Source organism: Gracilinanus agilis, chromosome 2 (genome assembly GCF_016433145.1).
Source record: "Gracilinanus agilis isolate LMUSP501 chromosome 2, AgileGrace, whole genome shotgun sequence".
NCBI classification, from domain to species: domain Eukaryota; kingdom Metazoa; phylum Chordata; class Mammalia; order Didelphimorphia; family Didelphidae; genus Gracilinanus; species Gracilinanus agilis.
The window spans coordinates 159,147,054-159,165,676 of NC_058131.1; the positions used below are offsets into that span (position 1 = coordinate 159,147,054).

Below are 18,623 nucleotides of genomic sequence, written 5' to 3' on the forward strand. Positions count from 1 at the left end.
TAGTTACATATTTCATGTTCTTTCCCTCTCCCCCAAGCCTCTCTAACCCCCCTTAGCCAATGCCCAATTCCACTAGGTTTTACATGTATCATTGATCAAGACCTAATTCCATATTATTGATAGTTGGACTAGTTATCGTTTAGTGTCTTCATCCCCAATAATATCCCCATCAGCCCATGTGTTCAAGCAGTTGTTTTTCTTTTGTGTTTCTCCTCCCACAGTTCTTCCTCTGAATGTGGCTAGTTTTCTTTCTCATAAGTCCCTCATCCTTGCTCTGGATCCTTGCATTGCTGCTAGTACAGGATTCCATTACATTTGATTGTGCCACTGTGTACAATGTTCTCCTGGTTCTGCTCCTTTCACTCTGCATCAGTTCCTGAAGATCGTTCCAGTTCACATGGAATTCCTCCAGTTTATTATTCCTTTGAGCACAATAGTATTCCTTCACCAGCATATACCACAATTTGTTCAGCCATTCCCCAATCCAAGGACATTCTCTCATTTTCCAATGCAATCTCTACTTTAAAAAGAGATGCTAGAGGCAGCTGGGTAGTTCAGTGGATTGAGAGCCAGACCTAGAGATGGGAGGTCCTGGGTTCAAATCTGACCTCAGACACTTCCCAGCTGTGTGACCCTGGACAAGTCACTTGACCCCCATTGCCTGGCCTTTAACCACTCTTCTGCCTTGGAACCAATATACAGTATTGATTCTAAGATGGAAGGCAAGGGTTTTAAAAAAAATAATAAATATAAAGAGATGCTGCTTTGAATGAGGCTTTGGTTGTGAACACTGTTGTATAGTGGGAAAACCACTAGATCTATAATCAGAGAACCATGTGATATTGGGCAAGTCTTTGGGCCTCAATTTCCTCATCTATAAAAAGGAAGGAATTGGACTAAATGATCTTCAAGGTCCTTTCCAGCCCTAAACCTGTGGTGACATGACCAGTTAATTTTTAAAGTCTCCTGCAGTGATGGATCTTTTAGATCATGTGTACAGATTTTAGGTGAGGAAAATAAAAATTATCTGCAGGTATGGTAAAATGGCGGAAATTGCTCCAGCATGCTATGGATACCAAGTAATTGGGCAATGCCTGGAATTGTAGACAGTAGTGGCTTAGATAGTTTTCAGAAAGACCTGAGTAGCATATACCTGAACAATATTTTTTTTCTAGCATTTTTTCCTTCCTTCACTGAGGCATAGCCAGAGGATCTATCTGTGTGACGCAACACTGAGGCTGCTTCCAGACTAATGTGGCTTTTTGTGATAACCCTTCCTTTTTTTTTTTCTTTCACAGATGCTGGATTTTATTTGAATAAACTCATGGAAGAGAGTTATATACACAAGGGCATGATTGACTGGTAACTGGATTCATCTGAAGAGAGCCCTGTCAAACACAGCTCCCACGGGACTGATGCCCAGGAATGGAACCAGACAGATACTTCCCAGACTATTCTGAACAGGGTCCCTCTCCCTACTTTGTCCAAGCCCTGAGGAAGCTTTTACCATATACACAATACCTGATTCACTCATTCCCTAGAGCACCCATTGCTCTGAGGATTCATGAATGCAGGGAGCTCTCCAGGGCAGGGAATAAAAGATGATATAGCTCAGGGAAACTGAGGGTAAAGCTCAGACTCTATCTGTATCTTTATTTCCCCTGGGACTGAGCATGGTGCTTTATCCATCATCAAGGGGGTTCTAGCCTCAGATCTAACACAAACTCATTATATGACCCTAAGCCTGTCCCTCTCAGAAAGGGACCCATTTTCTTCATCTGTAAAATGGAGATTTTGCTTGTACTACCTACTTTACTGGATTATTGTAAGGATAATCTGTTATTCAAAGGAGTTGGATGAGAAGACCAGTTAGAATCCTGCCAGTTCTGAATACCATGAAGATATCAAATAAGAATAAATGTATAGAAAATTTTCACAACTCTGAAGCGTCATGTAAATGTCACCTATTATGATAATGGCAGGTGCAAGTTTATATAAATATAATCAACAAATAAATTCAACCCTTTCAGCCCTCACTAAGGCACAATCAGTGGAGCTGGCACTCCCCCATTAACAAAGGATACTGCTGGGTCATAATAACCACTATTTACTGTTGGAGCCATAGTGATCAGTTGTCTGTAATACAAAAAGACTATCTGCTCATGTTAGAGCAAAAGTCATGCTGAATCCATCATGAGATCCACAGTTATCCAGAAGGGAGTAACAATCCATGCAGGGAAAACTAGGTGGATGAGAAAAAAAAACCCATTGAATAGATTATGACAAAAGATGGGCAGTCTCAAGCAAATCCCCTGTACATCTTGTTAACATGAATGTTTTCCCAACATTTTTAGCTGTGAATCTTGGAAGACTGTACAATCTTCATAGAATCAAAGTTGCAGGTATGCATGGAGGTTATAAGCAGCCTCCAAAGTATTTCTAAGGATAACCTATAGGAAAGAAATAGTAACAAATCTATGCATATGTGTATATATGTACATAGGACACACAGACATATATGTATATGTAATGTTATGTTCAAAAAGAGAAAGTGTGCCAATTCTGTAATGAGATGGAAATATTAATCAAGTATTGAGTTAGCTCTCACCCTTTGCCAGGTGCTAGGGATACAAGCACATAGTAGAAAGGAACAATTCCTACTCTCAAGGGGCTTACATTCTTAGGGGAGAAACAAATATTTTAAATAATACATATTATTTATATTTATGTAAAATATATATTTAACACTAGAATATGTCTGGAATAAATATTTAACAATATATTTATATAATAAATAATTTTAACAATATAGTTATATAATAATAATTTTAACAATATATTTATATAATAATAAATAATGTTTAACAATATATATAATAAAAATATTTAACAACATATGTAATAATAAATAATATTTAACAATATATTTATATAACAATAAATAATATTAGCAATATATTCATATAATAATAAATATTTAACAATATATTTATGTAATAACTAATGTTTAACAATATATTTATATAATAATAAATAATATTTAACAATATATTATATGCATGTATTAAAATACATAATATATAAGGGGCAGCTAGGTGATTCAGTGGATTAAGAGCCAGGCCTACAGATAGGAGATCCTAGGTTCAAATCTGGCATCAGATACTTCTAAGCTCTGTGACCATAGTCATTTAACCTCCATTGCCTAGTCCATAATGTATATATATTATATATATATAAAAATATCAAAAAATGTAAAGTTAAAATACAAATACTAATATAATTATATTAGTATATGTAATAATATAAATTATTATTACAAATATAAAAACACAAAAATATTTTTAAAATAGAGGCATTAAAATACAAGGTTTTGGGGAAACGCTAGCACTTGGAGGATCAGGAAAGGTTTTGTTGAGAGGAGGGTGTCTAAGCTTCATCTTGGAGACAGGATCTATGGTGCCGAGGCTCTGTATTCCAGGCCTGAGGTAGGGAGTTAGAAAGGTAGTGTTAAATGAGAGAAGCAGAGAAAAGGTCTGTTTGACTGGATTGAAGAGTTGGAGGGAAAGGGGGAAAGAGAGGTCTGACGAAGCTGGGGTCAGGTTGTGCAGGGCTTTCCAAGCTGGATAGAGCAGTTTCTATGTCCTCCTCAAGGCAGTAGGAAGCCGCTGGAGTAGACTGAGTAGGAGAGTCACATGGTCCCATCTGAGCTGAAGGAGAATTACTTCAGCAGCTGTGTGTAGGAAGGCCTGAAGTGGTGAGTCTAAAGGCAAGGAGACCGACTAGGAGGCTGTTGCAATAATCCAGGCAAGATGTAATGAGGGGCTCCACTAAAGTGGGAGCTGCATGAGTGAAGAGAAGGGTCAGATGCAAGAGGTCCCTTGGAAGCAGACACAAAAAGATTTGGCAAATAATCGGTTATGTGGGGTGAGGAAGAGTGAGGAGCTCTCATGAAGCTGCCCTATGGGGCTTCCTCTTCACCTCTGCCTCTGAAAAGCTATAAAATGTGCTTCAAGGCTCAGCTCTCTCCCTTCCAAACATCCAGCCTCTCCTTATCTCCTGATTCCTTCCCATCTATTTACAAACATCTTTGCAACCTATATCCAAACTTCCTTAAATACTTAAAAACCCTCAGGAGGCCCCACCGTCGATTTAAATATTGTTCTCTCTCTCCCTCCTCCCTTTGAGGAACTATCTCCTAGAAAAAGCTGTCTACACTCATTGCACCCTCTTCCCCTCAACCCCTTACATCTGGCTTCTATGTTCGCTCTTCAACTGAAACTGTACTCTTTAAGATTATCAGGGATCCCTTAATTGCCAAATACAATTGTCTTTTCTCAATTCTTATCTTTCTCAATTTCCCATCAGCATTTGACATTTTGGGCTACCCTTTCCTCCTGGATACTCTCTCCTCTCTGGGTTTTTGTGACACTGTTTTCTCCTGTTTCTCCTTCTACCTGCTTTGTTACTCCTTACCAGTCTTCTTTGCTGAATCGACCTCTGTATCATGCCCCTTAACTGTGTCCTTTCTCTTTTTTTTCTCTATATTTTTTCTCTTGGTGACTTCATTCATTCCCATTGGTTCAAGGATCATCTCTCTGCAGATGTTTCTCACAGCTAGACATCTAGTTCTGGTCCCTCTTTTGAGATCCAGTTCTGAATCACCAGCTTATAAGAAATTTCTAATTAGTTGTCCCATGAGTACCTCAAACTTAATATGTCCAAAAGAACTATTTTTTCCCCAAGATCCATCCTTTTCCGAAACTTCCCTATTTCTATAAAAGGGTATCACCATCTTTCCAGGCACTTGGGTTCCTAAGGTGAGTCATTCTTGATCTTCACTAACTTCACATATTCACTGAGATGTTAAATCTTGTTACCTCCACAATGTCTCTAAAATTTGGCCCCTTTTTTTCATCTAGAAAGCAGAGTAAGTAGAGTGCCAGGTCTTGAGTCAGGAGGACCTGGGTTCAAATTTGGCCCCAGATGCTTTGTAAGCTTTGTAACTCTAGGCAAGTCACAACTCCAATTGCCTAGCCCTTGCCATTTTCCCACCTTAGAACTGATACTAAGTCAGAAGGTAAGGATTAAAAAAAAATTGGCCCTTCTCTATCCCCAGATATGTATCTATGTCTGTGTATCTACTTGGTTTACTATGTGCCAGGAGATATATATATCACATGACATTGCATCCTTCCTCATCCCCACATCTTAAAATCCCTAGTTTATGTATGTGCAGATCAAATGCTACCTCCCACAGAAGCCCTTTCCTATTCCTCCCAGCTGTTATTTCATATATATTTTCCATAGACTTGCATATCTCCCGATAGAATTGAAACTCCCATAGGGCAGGGACTGTATGGGGTTTTTCTCCCCTGTGGTACACTATGCACATAGTAACTCCTTATTAAGGCTGAAATACCACTTCCTACAGGAAGCCTTATTATTCATCTGAAACTGCTCTCTTCTAAGATCTCTTCACTGCCAGAAATGATAGCCTTTTCTCAATCCTCAGCCTTTCCTAGCAGCCTTCCTCATCTCCACTGATCAGTGTTCTTCCTCTACCAAATAAATCTTTACTTTTACTTATGTTTCCATGTTGCTTTTTCCCTCACTCTCACAAGAATAGAAGCCCCTTTCAGGCAGTACCTACTTCCTTTATGGCTGTTTCCTTTATGTCTCCCTGTTCTAAGAGCACTCAGCACAGTGCCTGGCACTTAATAAATGTTTTAAGGATGGATGAATAGAACAAAGTGGAAAAGGATAATTATGTGCAATCCAATGCTCCCAGGCTCCAACTTCTGCAATTCCTTCTCCCTCCTCTCAACCTCTAAGCCCCCACTTTTCACGGCACCTCGTTCAACTTCATCAGTGAACAACCTGGAAAATGACCTCTGAATCCCAGTGTGAAGAATGACAGTGATAATGACTAGCTTTTGCCTCAATGGCTGGAAAAGCGTTTTACACGTTATTTCCTTTGATCCTCACAATAATCTTTTGGAAGAGAGGCTATTATTATCCTCATTTGACAGACGATAAGTTTAGAAACTTGCTCAGGGCCACACGGCTGGCTAGAATTTAAACTCAGGGTTTTCTTTGATACTAAAACCAGCATTCGCCATCCTAGCTGTCCTCCCCTTCATAATTCTGTGCTCTCCTCCAATTCAGGCTCAGCTTCAGCCTCCGGGACTCCACAAAGGCCAAACCTTGAAGCCTTCTTCCTCCTCCTCCCCTTTTTTGCACCGCATACAGTAGGCATTTAACAAATGTTCGTTGTGCATTTACTGAATTGATGCATTCATTTCTACAGCTGGAGAAATTGAGGCAAGGAAGAGAGGGAGCCCGCGGGCCGAGGTCGGGAAAAGCTTAAGGGAGCCAGCTAGCGCCTACGCTCAGCCAGTTGCGGGGCTCGGAGTAGTTCCCACAGACTCCATAGCGAAAGAGTTACTAGATAACTGCGATAGGATTCGCCCCTTACGTGCTCCGGGTACTGATCCCACCCCGCGCAACGGCGCACCGCCTCTCTTCCGGGAGGGTCTTATTCGTCACTTCCTGGAGACGGCCCGAATCCGGAAGTGGCCGAAGCAAAGTGGGCTGAGGCCTGAGCCGGGGCTACTACGCGCGGCTCAGACACCGGGGCCGCCGCCATGAGCTGGTGAGTGAGATCCAGCAGATCCTGCCTCAGGCTTCTTTAGACTCCCCTTCGTGCCTCACGCCGGACTCCGTTTCCGAGTCCCTGAGCCCTCCCTCCTCCTTCTCCCCCCCCTCCCCCGGGCTGGGATGCCCCGCCCCCCTCTTGGGGTCCGCGAATTGAGCCTCTCGCCCCGCTGGCCCTGGCCGAGACAGACCTCTGGCCCTTCTGCAAAGTTTTCCGAGAAGTGCAGGGAAAGGATTTGATTAGAAGAGCTGCCCCATCCCCGGAGGTTGAATGGCCACGAACTAGCGCCCTTGTAAGGGGAGTTTCTCCCGGTTCGTTTAGCGGTCCCTTCCATTTCTGTGGTCTTATGATCTATGAGTCATTTGGCCTGAGAATCCAGGGGGAAAGATGGGGCTGAGGTGGACCTCGTCCCTTGGGTCCCAAACCATACTTTGCCCAGTCCTCTAAGAATAATTTTAATAACCTTTTCTGAAGTCCATCATGAGATCGTGGTGCTAGAACCAGAAGGGACCTCAGAAGCCATCTAATCCATCCTTGTCATTTTAGAGGAGGAAACTGAGGCCAAGGATGATTAAGTGACTTACCCTTAGGTCACACAAATATTTATTAATTAATCAAACTGTCAACCTACTCTGAAGTCAGTGTTATTTCCATTGTACTTTACTGGCTTTTGTGTGGAGACAGACCTGTGAGGTACATGGAATCAGTGTTGATATCCCCATTTTCCAAATGAGGAAACTGAGGCCTCAGGGAAGTAACTTGTCCAATGACACGCTATTGGTAAGTGTCATAGCCAGGACTGAGGCTATCATTTCTTGTTTCCAGGTCCTAGACCCTTTTTCATTTAGATATACCTCCAAATTTTACCTTTACTCAGCAAACTAATCATTTAAGGAGTTTAAAGAGAACCTCACTTCCCTAAGAGCTTTACAGCAATGGTCTCAAGTTTATAGCACTAGTATCCTGATACTCTACTATCTAAATATTTGTTTTTCTTCCAAAGTCATAATAATCCTTATTAAATATGTGTATACATATGAACAAAATGTTACAAGTCTGAATAATTACTATCAACATCTCTATTATGCAATAATACTTCAAGCCCTTATTTGCTACTTAAACTTGAAAATATTTTACCTATAGTAATCATTTTCTGAATGTTTGGTGATTGTTTGAGACTCCATTTGGCTGAAAGTAGGTTGTTCTTTGTATACTGAATTCTTGTTCTTAGAAGAGAGAGACTTTTCCTTCCTTATAAGAAAACTCCTCTATTTTGTTGAGCCTTTCAGAAACCTACCTTCCCAGTTGTCAGATTTGGCTAAGACAATCATGCCTAGAGTATAAGACTAGGAGAATTGTCCATAAAGCTTTTCAGATAGGTCCATTGACCACAGAGAGGTTTGAATGTACTTTCTTTTAAGAACTATTTGTAAATTATTTTTCTACTGAGGCATTTGAGATTGAATTCTGTTTAGAAATAGCTGATATGTCAATAAACATCAGGAACAGATTTGTAGTATGAAATCCAAACCACTTCTGATTCTCTTTTTCTTCACTGTGATAAGATTTATGCGCAAATATTGAACTGACAAGCCCCAGCAGATTAGGTAGAGCCCCAAGCAATGACCTAATAAGCCCCTCCAGGAATTGCTCCTTTTTTTAATGTCCTTTCCTGCTAGAGGCCAATTGCAGGCCTTTACCTGGAAAAGTTAATGTTCCATTCCTGTTAGAACCAAATCACAGAGTCTCTTCTGCCTGCCAGTTAGAGGCATAGTGATAACACAGGGATATTCTTCCTCAGAGGAATTAGTTTCTTAGAGTACAGCCTGAAACTTTTCCTCCTATGGGTAAATTCATCCCTACCTAGCACATCATGAATTTCCAGGATTTTCAAGGTTAGAACCAAAAAGTGCAGTTGCCTTGTAGTGCTCAGAATATGTTACAAATCAAACAGCACTCATCTTTATTTCTTAAACTGGGAGAAGTTTACTGAGTGAGAGTTTCTCTGGGGAAATTCTTGAAGTTATTTTTATCTTTCTCACTGAGAATATTATAGAAAAGTGAGACTAGCCCCAGGTTTTTAAGGTCTTTAAGAAAGAGGGCAGACCATGAGAAAGTGCTGCTTATATTGAAGAGAATACACTACCAATAATGCACATTTTCGAGTCATTTCTTGTACTCTCATTATAAAACAATACCATGGCTAAAGAGAACAGCTTTGCCTCTCAAAGCTGAGATTTGTCCCTCCTCCCTTTCAACTTAGCCCACGTCATGTTTTGCGTGGACCTTGACCCTCTTCCCCTGAAAGGGGAACAGCCCTGGTGACCAGGCACACAATCACATTCAGTTCCTGGCTCAATGGCTGGCACAGGCAGCCAGGGTTTGGTCTATCTGATTCATGCATGGAGCTGTTTTCCTGCTTCTGGAATCAATCTCTTCATTCACCAAAGTTCGGAATTCCAGGGGTGGGAAAAATGGCCAGAGTGACGTACAGCCACCATGGGAGGCATTAGCCCAAGGTCAAGTTCACCAAGCTCAGGGGGTGTGCCAGCCATTGGTGAGTGAGACACAGAGCATTCTGAGCATGGCTCCCTGAGGGAAGCCTTTGTTCTGTGCCAGGCTGTGCTTTCAAAATGTCATGGTGAAAAATGTCCAACATTAGTGCCCTTTGCACACTGGGTTTTGCATAAAGATGGAGTGGCTTTTGTTTTCAACTTCCTCTGTGCAGGCGGCCTGTCCACCCTCCTGTTTGTTTAGTTGGTGCGTGCCCTCATTTGAGGACCATACATTTCTAATCAGGATGCCCCAGGAATCCAAGCAACCATCTAAGAGGAAAATGTTGGGTACTCAGATCTCTACTTCCTTCCTCACCATGTGGCCCCAAAACAGATTCTCCATCTCTCCATTTTCTTGCCTCTAGTATAGACTAAATCTCTTCTGCAGAAGGGGTTAAAATGGATTAGAAATAAATTTTGTTTTAATTTTTTTTTGTTGTTACTGAGTTTACCTATATACCCATCTCTGAAACCTTAAAGATCACAGATAAGATCCAGAGGAAGAAACCTTGAAGGAGTGACTATCAGATTTGTCCTTTACAGAGGGTTTATGTATGCCCTGGCAGGTTAACTCAGAAGAAAATATTGATGTAATGTGAGTAAAGTACTACCCTGGGAATTGGGATGCATGGGTTTAAGCCCTGTTTTAGCTGCTAACTATGTAATGTTGACTCGACTGAGCTTCTCTTAAAAGCAGGGACTGTTTTTTGCTTTTCTACCAGCACTTGCCACATAGTAAACACTTAATAAATGTTTACTATTGACTCTGCCACAGGTGCAGTTTATAAGACTCAACAAGATCAAATCTACTTATATTTCTTTAGAGAAATATCACAATTAAACGAATCCTAATAACTATTAGTGGCTTTTTCAAATCTGCCTCTTTAAAATGACCCATTAATTTTTAAAAGGGGCAGGGTTAGAAACCTGAATATTAAACATAAATGTCTAAGGGCTAAGGTCCTGTCACCATAGGCAGCTAGGTGGCACAATTGATATAGGGTGCTGAACTTAAGAGTTATGAAGATCTGAATTCAAATTCTGGTTCAGACATATAGCTGTGTGATCTTGGGCAAGGCACTTAACCTCTCGGCCTCTGTTTTCTCATCTGTAAAATGGAAATAATAATAGCACTAACCTCACAGGGCCATTATGAAGACCAAATATATATGGAGCAATTAGCAAACTTTAAAATGCTATATAATTGCCAACTATTATTAATACTCTATCACTATGGCTCTCCCTTAGGTCTGGAGAAAATTATGAGTTTAGGAGGCAAGAGGCTGCTAGGTGGATCAGTGGATAGAGAGAGCCAGTCCTAGAGTTGGGAGGTCCTAGATTCAAATGTGACCTCAGATACTTCCTAGCTATGTGATCCTGACTCCCAGTTGCTAGCCCGTATCGTTCTTTTGTCTTGGAACTGATACTTAGTATTGATTCTAAGACAGAAGGTAAGAGTTTAAAAACAAGTAAAGGAGGCATGAACCCCTTGCTCCCAAGCTTAGGTTCAAAAGGAAGAGGCTGTACAGATGACTTGGGTTTACCAAGTGGAACTGCTTGTTCCCTCGTCCTATGATAAAGATTCAAATGGTAACTGCATTGTGAAGCTTTTCCCTTATTCTTCCCTCTTCTCACTCAATGTGATCTCTCCTTCCTCTGAACTCCTTTGGCATTTATTCCATTTCTTATGGCATTTATCACATTCTGCTTTTTTACTGTAGTGATCTAAATCAGACCAACTTTATTTCCTATTTGACAGGATTGCTAGACAGAAATATACCTGGATTTCAGCAAGGCATTTGGCAAATTTCCCTTGATATCCTTGTAGACCATGTGGAAAACTGGACTGAGTGATAATATAGTTAGGTGGATGCAAACTTGAGTGAGCTACTTGACCCAAAGAATAATAATTAATGGTTTGGTGTCAGCCTGAAGGGAGGGTTCTTAGAAGAGTGACTGGAGAGTTCTGCCCTTGGCCTTTGTTATGTTCAATGTTTTTATCAATGGCTAGGACAAAGACCGAGATGGCATGCTTAGCAAGTTTTAAGATGACACAAAAGTGGGAGGGATGGTTAATATGTTAGATGACAGAAGCAGGATTTGGAAAGATTGCAACAAGATAGACAAATGAATTAATGAAATTTAGTAGGAATAAATATTAAGTTCCATGCTTGGGTTAAAATTCGAATGAACAAGTTCAAGGTATGGAAGGGATGGCTAGCCAAGTTTGTATAAAAAAGATCTGTAGTTTTTTGTTGGCCTGCATGTTCAGTGTGATGTGCCTGCCAACATAGCTAATGTGATCTTAGGCCAAGTTAATTGAAGCATAGGATCCAGGACAAGAGAAATTATCCTACTGTTTTCTTCGATTCTCAGAACACATCTGAATTACCGTGTTAGGTTCTGAATACTGCATTTTAGGAAGGACACTGATGATCTAGAGAGCTTCCAGAAAAGAGTAACCAGAACATTGAAAAGACTTAGGACCATGCCATATAAGGACCAGTTAGACAACCTGGTTAACCTGGAGAAGATATAGAGGGAACGTGATAGTGGTCTTTAGGTGTTTAGAAGTCTGTCTTATGGAGAATGTTAGACTTGTTTTATTTGGCACCAGAGAATAGAATTAGAATCAGTGGATTGGAATTGGAGAGATGAATTTCAACCCAATGTGGACTCTCAGAAAGCAGTGATTTTGCTAAGAGGAGGGTGGATGGCTACTTGCTGGGAATGTTATAGAGTTTTGTTTTTGTTTTTCACTTTATTTTTAAATTTTTTTCCATGTTTCCATGATTCATTTTCTTTTCCTCCCCTTTTCCTTCCCCCTTCCCAGAGATGACAAGCAATTCCATTGGGTTGCACAAATGTTGTCACTTGATACCCATTTCCATATTATTCATTTTTGCTATAGATTTTTTAAAGACCTAAACCCCACATCACATACCCATATATATATGTGATAAATGATGTCATATGATTTGCTTTTGCATTTCTACTCCTGTAGTTATAGAGAGCTCTTGTTCAGGTATGGATTGGATTAAGTGAATTCTGAGCTCCCTCGCAACTTTTATATTCTTTGGTTCCATACATTGATTCCACAGTGATTTACCAGAGATAAAATGGGCTAGATGGCCTGAAGTCCTTTCATCAGACTACCCTGAATCTACCTTCTGCAGTGGCATGGGCCCAGCTGCTGCACAATAAATGTTAGTAAATTATGAATACTGTTACCTCTTTGGGAAGTTTAAGTAGGGAAGAAAACAGCTTTGTCCTGTACATCTCCAGAAACTTTGTAACAATTTCTCTGGCCTTTGGGGCCTCCCCACCTATAGGTCCCAACATAGTGTGGTCTTTTCTGCCTCATTAATTTATAATCATAAGTGAAAGGACATTTCTTAGGTTATGACCTTGGGGGGGATAGGGAAAAGGAAGTATTTGAATTCTACTGTTAATCAATAAACATTTTATTTCAGCATCTACTCTGTGCCAGACATGTGCTAACCGTGCTAAGCATTTTACAAATATTATCTCATTTGATCCTCACAGCAACCATGCAAGGCCAGTGCAATTGTTATCCTCATTTTACAGTTGAGGAAATCCAGGCAAACAGCAGTCAAGTGACTTGCCCTGTATCACACATCTAGTGTCTGAGGCTAAATTCAAATTCAAGTCTTCCTGATTATTTGACCTCCTTGGTGGCAGGAGCTATCTATTGCTTTTTTGTATCCCCACCTGCTTAGCATGGTACTTGGCATATTTGTAAGCTCTTAATGTTTATTGATTGATTCCAGACTGAGCACTCCATCCTCTGTGCCACTTAGCTCCCTTCTCTGGGCTTCCATTCTTCATCTGTAAAATGAGAAGTTCAGACTAGTTGGTTTCTGGGAACCCTTCCAGATCTAAACGTATTATCCTATAAGTAGAAGATACCCCCTGCATCCAAACCCAGCACTTCCCATTGTACTATGATGCTTCTCCAGCCAGTTTCTCTAATTAGCCAACTTCAAACAATCAAATAACACTTTTGTTGAATGGATGAGCTTTGAACACCTACTCCCCTATGGGCAAAGTGGTGTTTGTGTTACAAAAAGGGATAAGACAATCATAGGCCTCAGGGAACTTACCTTAGGAAGCCAGGGGATATACATATAAAAAGATCATTGACACACTAGGAAGTGTTGCCAAATACCAAATTTAATAGTGATTGGAGGTGTGTTGGTTTGAAATGACTAGTAGTATTTATGTAAGCAGAGAGGTGAGGGAAGGGCTTTCTTGGAGAACAGATCAGGAATATGAAAATAATATCAAGGGAGAGTGAGGAATTTGATGTAGAATTGTATGGGACTTGAGATTATTTGTTCCTATCCCTTCACTTTATTGATAAGAAATGTGGTAAAGAACTTTTCACACCTTAAAGCATTATATAATTTATATATATACATGTATACATACATATAATTATATAACGTAATTCCCCTGATTTCAAATCCAGTAGCCTTTCTATTCTACCACATAGCCTTTCCAGTCCACCTTGAGCAGAGAACAATTTGGAGTAATGGGAGATAATATTGGAAAACTACATTGGAGTCAGATTACCAAGGGTCTCAAATAAGATTCTTAGGACTTCATTCAGTAGGTGTTGGAATACCATTAATGGTTTTTTTGGTTTAGGATTGATGTGATACAAACTTGATTAAGCACATAGTAAGTTCATAATAAATAACTTTTCATTCATACTAGTCTAGACTATAAACTGTCTCCTTTGACACCAATTAAACAAATGTATGGCAGCAAGGGGATTGTTTTTTTTTTTATTTTTTAAACATGTAATAATTGTAAGAGGAAAGAACCAGGCAACCAAAAGGTTATGTCCATGCTGTTTATGGAAACCTGTACTCTGGGTTTGGAAACTGGTCAAGCACCGCCTTGGCAACACCATCCTTGATGACTGTCTTCTAGTTTCACTGAAGCAACTTTCTTGGCCAGAATGTCTGTTTATTGCAAATGAACAGTCACCTTGAAAAGATATGCAGCTTTCCATAGCTGGTATAGATTTGATTCTTCTAATGCTCTGAGCTGGCTTGTGGTCCCACAGATTATCCCTAATTGAGCAAAACATGATTTTCAGGATCAGGTGTATGATGGTGGTTTTGTTTCTATGGCATGTGTCATAAGCATGCTTCCAGAACTAGCTCTATAATATAAGCCCATCCTTTGTTTCTACCTGTACTCCCCCATGGCTACTGGGGGCATCACCTAGCTGAGAGAAATAAGCATAGCTTGTGGTACCAGGTCTGAAAGCTGCATGTTCTTTCTTGAGTTTTCAGAATGTAGGAGACAGGCCAGTAGGGTCTGATCCCTTGCTCAGCTAATGACTTGCCAAATGAACTATTTCATTTCTACTTTAGTTTCTCTTTTTCTAGAATAAATTTCTCTATAAAAGATAATTTTCTATACATATATTCTTATCTCAGAGTCATGAAAATGAACGTAATCATATCCATAAAACCATAGGATCATAGATTTAGGGATGACTGGAAGGAGCCTAAAAGGTCATGATTAAAACCCCTTCCCTTTATAGATGAGAAAACTGAGGTCCAGAGAGATTGAGGGACTTGCCTAGGGTCATACAGCTAGTGTGTGTCTGAGGCAGTATTTAACTCAGGTTTTCCTGACTCCAAAATCAAGGACTCTATCTACTATACTAGTGGTATCAAGTTCATATAGAAGTGGGGACCACCAAACTGTGCATAAGGAACTTTGGGGGGCTATATATTGACTTAATTCTAAGATATAAAATGATCTGTGTTTTATTGTAATTTTATTTTGTTACATTTTCCTAAGTATATTTTTAATCTGATTCAATTATACTCAGGAGTTTTGCAGGCTTCATGTTTGAGCCTTCTGTACTACAGGACAATACCTAACATTTTCTCAAGAAGACCACAACAAAACAAACATAAATTACCTTTTTTGGTGGGACGTGGGGGGGAAGATCCACCTTTTTCATCTTCCTTAATTCTTCACTTCTTCACTCTTTCACTTGGTAATTCTAGCAGCAGAAATTTTGTCATTGGCCATTTTCTTTCTCTATAATGCCTCTCTTAACAAACTCATGTATTCTGGTGGCTTCAATGGCCCACTCTATGAAGATGACTCAAAAGCTCTAGCTTCACCTCTGACCTTATCTTTGAGTTCCAAACTCTTATTTCCAACTTCCTGTTGAATTGAAATCCTTAGCTGAATGTTTCATAGATACCTCATACTTAGCCTGCCAAAATTGAATTTGTCATTGCCCATCCACTCTGTTCCCCAAATTTGCCCTTTCTTCCAGCTTCTCTGTTTCATTCAGCATGTGACTGACACCATCATCCTCCCAGTTACCCAGACTCAAAACCTCAGTCATCTCTGAGTGCTCCCTCACTCCTAACATAGTTGCCAAATCCTGTTGTTTCTCTCCACAATCTCTGCAGCATTTCCTACTGGCACCTCTTTAGTTCAGGCCCTCATTACCCCTCATTTTAGTCTATTTTAGTAGCCACCCCGTTGACTACTAAATATAATATAGCCTTCATAGCCTGTCATTCAGGATCCTTCATAGTCTGATTTCAATCTACCTTTCCATCTTTATTTCACACTACTCCATCTTACATACTCTATGACCAAATTGGGCTTCTTAGAGCCCTCTTGGCCTTGGTACTCACTGTCCCACAGTCTAACTTAACATCTTTCTCTTTAGGGACCAATTTAGGTGCTCTCTCTCCCTAAAGCCTTCTCTGAGTGTCCTTTTGATAAGAGTTGATTTGGGTTTTTTTTTCCTTATGTGTATATGCACTTTTTTCCCCGCCTACTAAATTATGACCTCCATGAGAATAGGGACTGTGTTACTCATCTTTGTATCTCTCCTCTCTCCTTTGTGTACCACTACAGTGCTTTGCTGTAATGTGAATTAAGATGACCTGACTACCTAGAGGATAGTGATGGTGAACCTTTTAGAGTTGTGGTGATGTGAGAAATGTCCTCAGGCACTCATGGAGAGGGGGAGGAGAGCAGCCTGGCCCCTGGCCCTCTGGCTTTCTAGTAAGGAACTCTGGCAAACTCTATGCTGGGGTGACATCGGGTGTGCCCACAGAGAGGGCTCTGAGTGCCCCCTCTGGCATGTGTGCAATAGGTTCACCATGATAGCCCTAACAAGAGCAGTCTCATTATGTTTCAAACCTGTTAGCTTGGCCTAAGAAATAGTGAATTCTGGGGAAAGGGTTATCCCTGAAACAAGATAGCCTGCACCATGCCTAGTCTATAGTAAGCACTTGCACCTGCTGACATTACCATGTGTCTTGGACCTAATTCACCCATGGCACAACAGAAAGAGCTTCACACTGGAAATCAGGAAGCCAAGGTCTTCCATAAAATAGCTGAGCAGGTCATTTAAGTCGTTTGGATCTTCATTCTAGCCTCCTAGAAGAAAGAGAAAGTGAGGACCAAAATTGGATTTTATCAAGGGCCCTTAACTTGGGGCTTTTTTTTCTCCTTAAACATTTTGATAACTATATATCAATATAGTTTATTTCCTTTGTTATTGTCTGTATTTGATTTTATGCTTTTAAAAACACTGCTCTTAGAAAGGGTCCAAGGATTTCATCAAATTGCCAAAGGAGATTAGAACACAAAAAAGATTAAGAACTCTTGTATTAGATGATTGCTAGGGCTTTTTCCAGATCTGGGCTACATAGTGGAAAAAAGTTGGGTAACCATGAAAACCTCAGCTTCTCCATCTATAAAATGGAACTTATATCTGTAGTGCTCGCTTGATGGGATTATTGTGAGGATCAAATTAGGTAGTATTTGTAAAGTGCTTTGCAATCCCAGAAGTGCTATGCACATATCAACAACAAAATCATGGAAATGATTTTGATACTCGCAATGATTTCTACTCTGGTCAGCCTAGAGAAGAAAGGCTCAGAAGCTGAACAGAATAACTCATGTTAAATCACAAAGAGACTAGTCACAAAAGACCATGTGCCTTATTTTTAAAGGTGTACATTTTCTACCTTCATTTGGTGACTACTATTAATGTTCCCTTTTGCAATGGGCATAGATCTGGCTGGTGGTTGTTTTGGGGGGGGGAAGGGAGCTGAGGTAGGGCTGTAGTTACTGTTGCCATGGACACTGGCACAGAACATGATACTATCTAATTCCAATCAAAGCTTTTCTGACCAAGAGGTGGCTGGACTTTTCTTGTTCCTTTGGCAGTCTGGCCAGCAAGTACTTTCACACAGGGAAGCTGGAATCCCATAGACAGCTGTTGTCCTGGTTCCAGATGTCTACTCTTTTAAGTAACCCTAAGGCTTCCAAATAAGTTGATTTCCTCCTCTCCCCCCCCCCATCTACATACCAATGGGAAGGTATCTCTGGTAGAGTAAGTTATGAACCAGAACTAGATAGTAAGCCCAAAGATAAGAGTAATTCTATTGGGGAGGGGGGAGTGTGGGAGGCAGATTGATGGAGATTGGAAGAGGAAGGGGTAGAAAGTCCTATCTAGGCAGCAGAAACCTAGTTTTTAAACTTATTTCTTACCCACTTTCCTGCCACTGTTTAGACAGTGAAAAAACTCAAATCACTCCCCTGGAATGACCAGTCTTCCGGTCACTATGGACTGCCTCATGCTCTTTGTTCAGCCCTAGCCCCCTTCTGATTTGGGATCAAATTGAATTACTTGGTCCAGACAAAGACAGCAAAAGTTCATGGAATGAGATAGAAACAATTTTTTGAAATTGTTTGAAAAACAATTTTAAGGTACTCCCCACTCCCAGACCAAACTTATAGACATTTCATGCTCAGTGGCAGCAAAAGCCATTGGAAGCCAATAGAAGATGGTTAGGATTTAACTAAATTATTAATACATTTGATAAAGAGAAAAGAGAAATTTTAACTGAACTGTCTTCAGCATCTCTCTTGCTCTTGCCTCTGCAGTAAAGAGGAAAGAGGTGGGGACAAGCAGAAAGATTGAGAAACCCCGCAAGTTGAAAATGCAAAAGAGCTGTTTTTGTAAATAGACATTACACAAGAGCAGTTTTTTTGGAAAGGTTTTACTGAGACAGACAAAATTAGCCAACTGGCATCATGCTGCTAATAAAGATATTTACTGTTTGAAAAAGTATATTTGTAGCTTTGGAGAACATCCTGTTGACTTTTCTTTGTTTTGAAAGAAAATAGAATCTCTTTTTTCCTTTTCCCTCTTTGTACACATAGAAGTTGGGTTTTTTTGTTGTGTTTTAGGTAAGGGGGTGGGGATGTAAAGGAATGGTTGTGAAAAGCATTTTTCCCTGTTGGGTAGCTGCTCCTGCCCTCTGGTACCCATATTTATAAACTGGAGTACAAGGCAGGGTGGGGATTCTCACTTAAGATCATCT

At 40.2% G+C, this 18,623-nt stretch overlaps 1 protein-coding gene across 1 annotated transcript in view; it reads left to right on the forward strand.

Annotated features, from left to right (window-relative positions):
- Window positions 1-6,566: 6,566 nt before the first annotated feature.
- Window positions 6,567-18,623, forward strand: part of BIN3 (bridging integrator 3) — a 43,907-nt gene continuing 31,850 nt past the window's right edge. Inside the window, exon 1 of the mRNA XM_044660812.1 lies at window positions 6,567-6,652. Coding sequence (XP_044516747.1) covers window positions 6,645-6,652 — 8 coding nt within the window. The 5' untranslated portion in view covers window positions 6,567-6,644. The remainder of the gene's footprint in view (window positions 6,653-18,623) is intronic.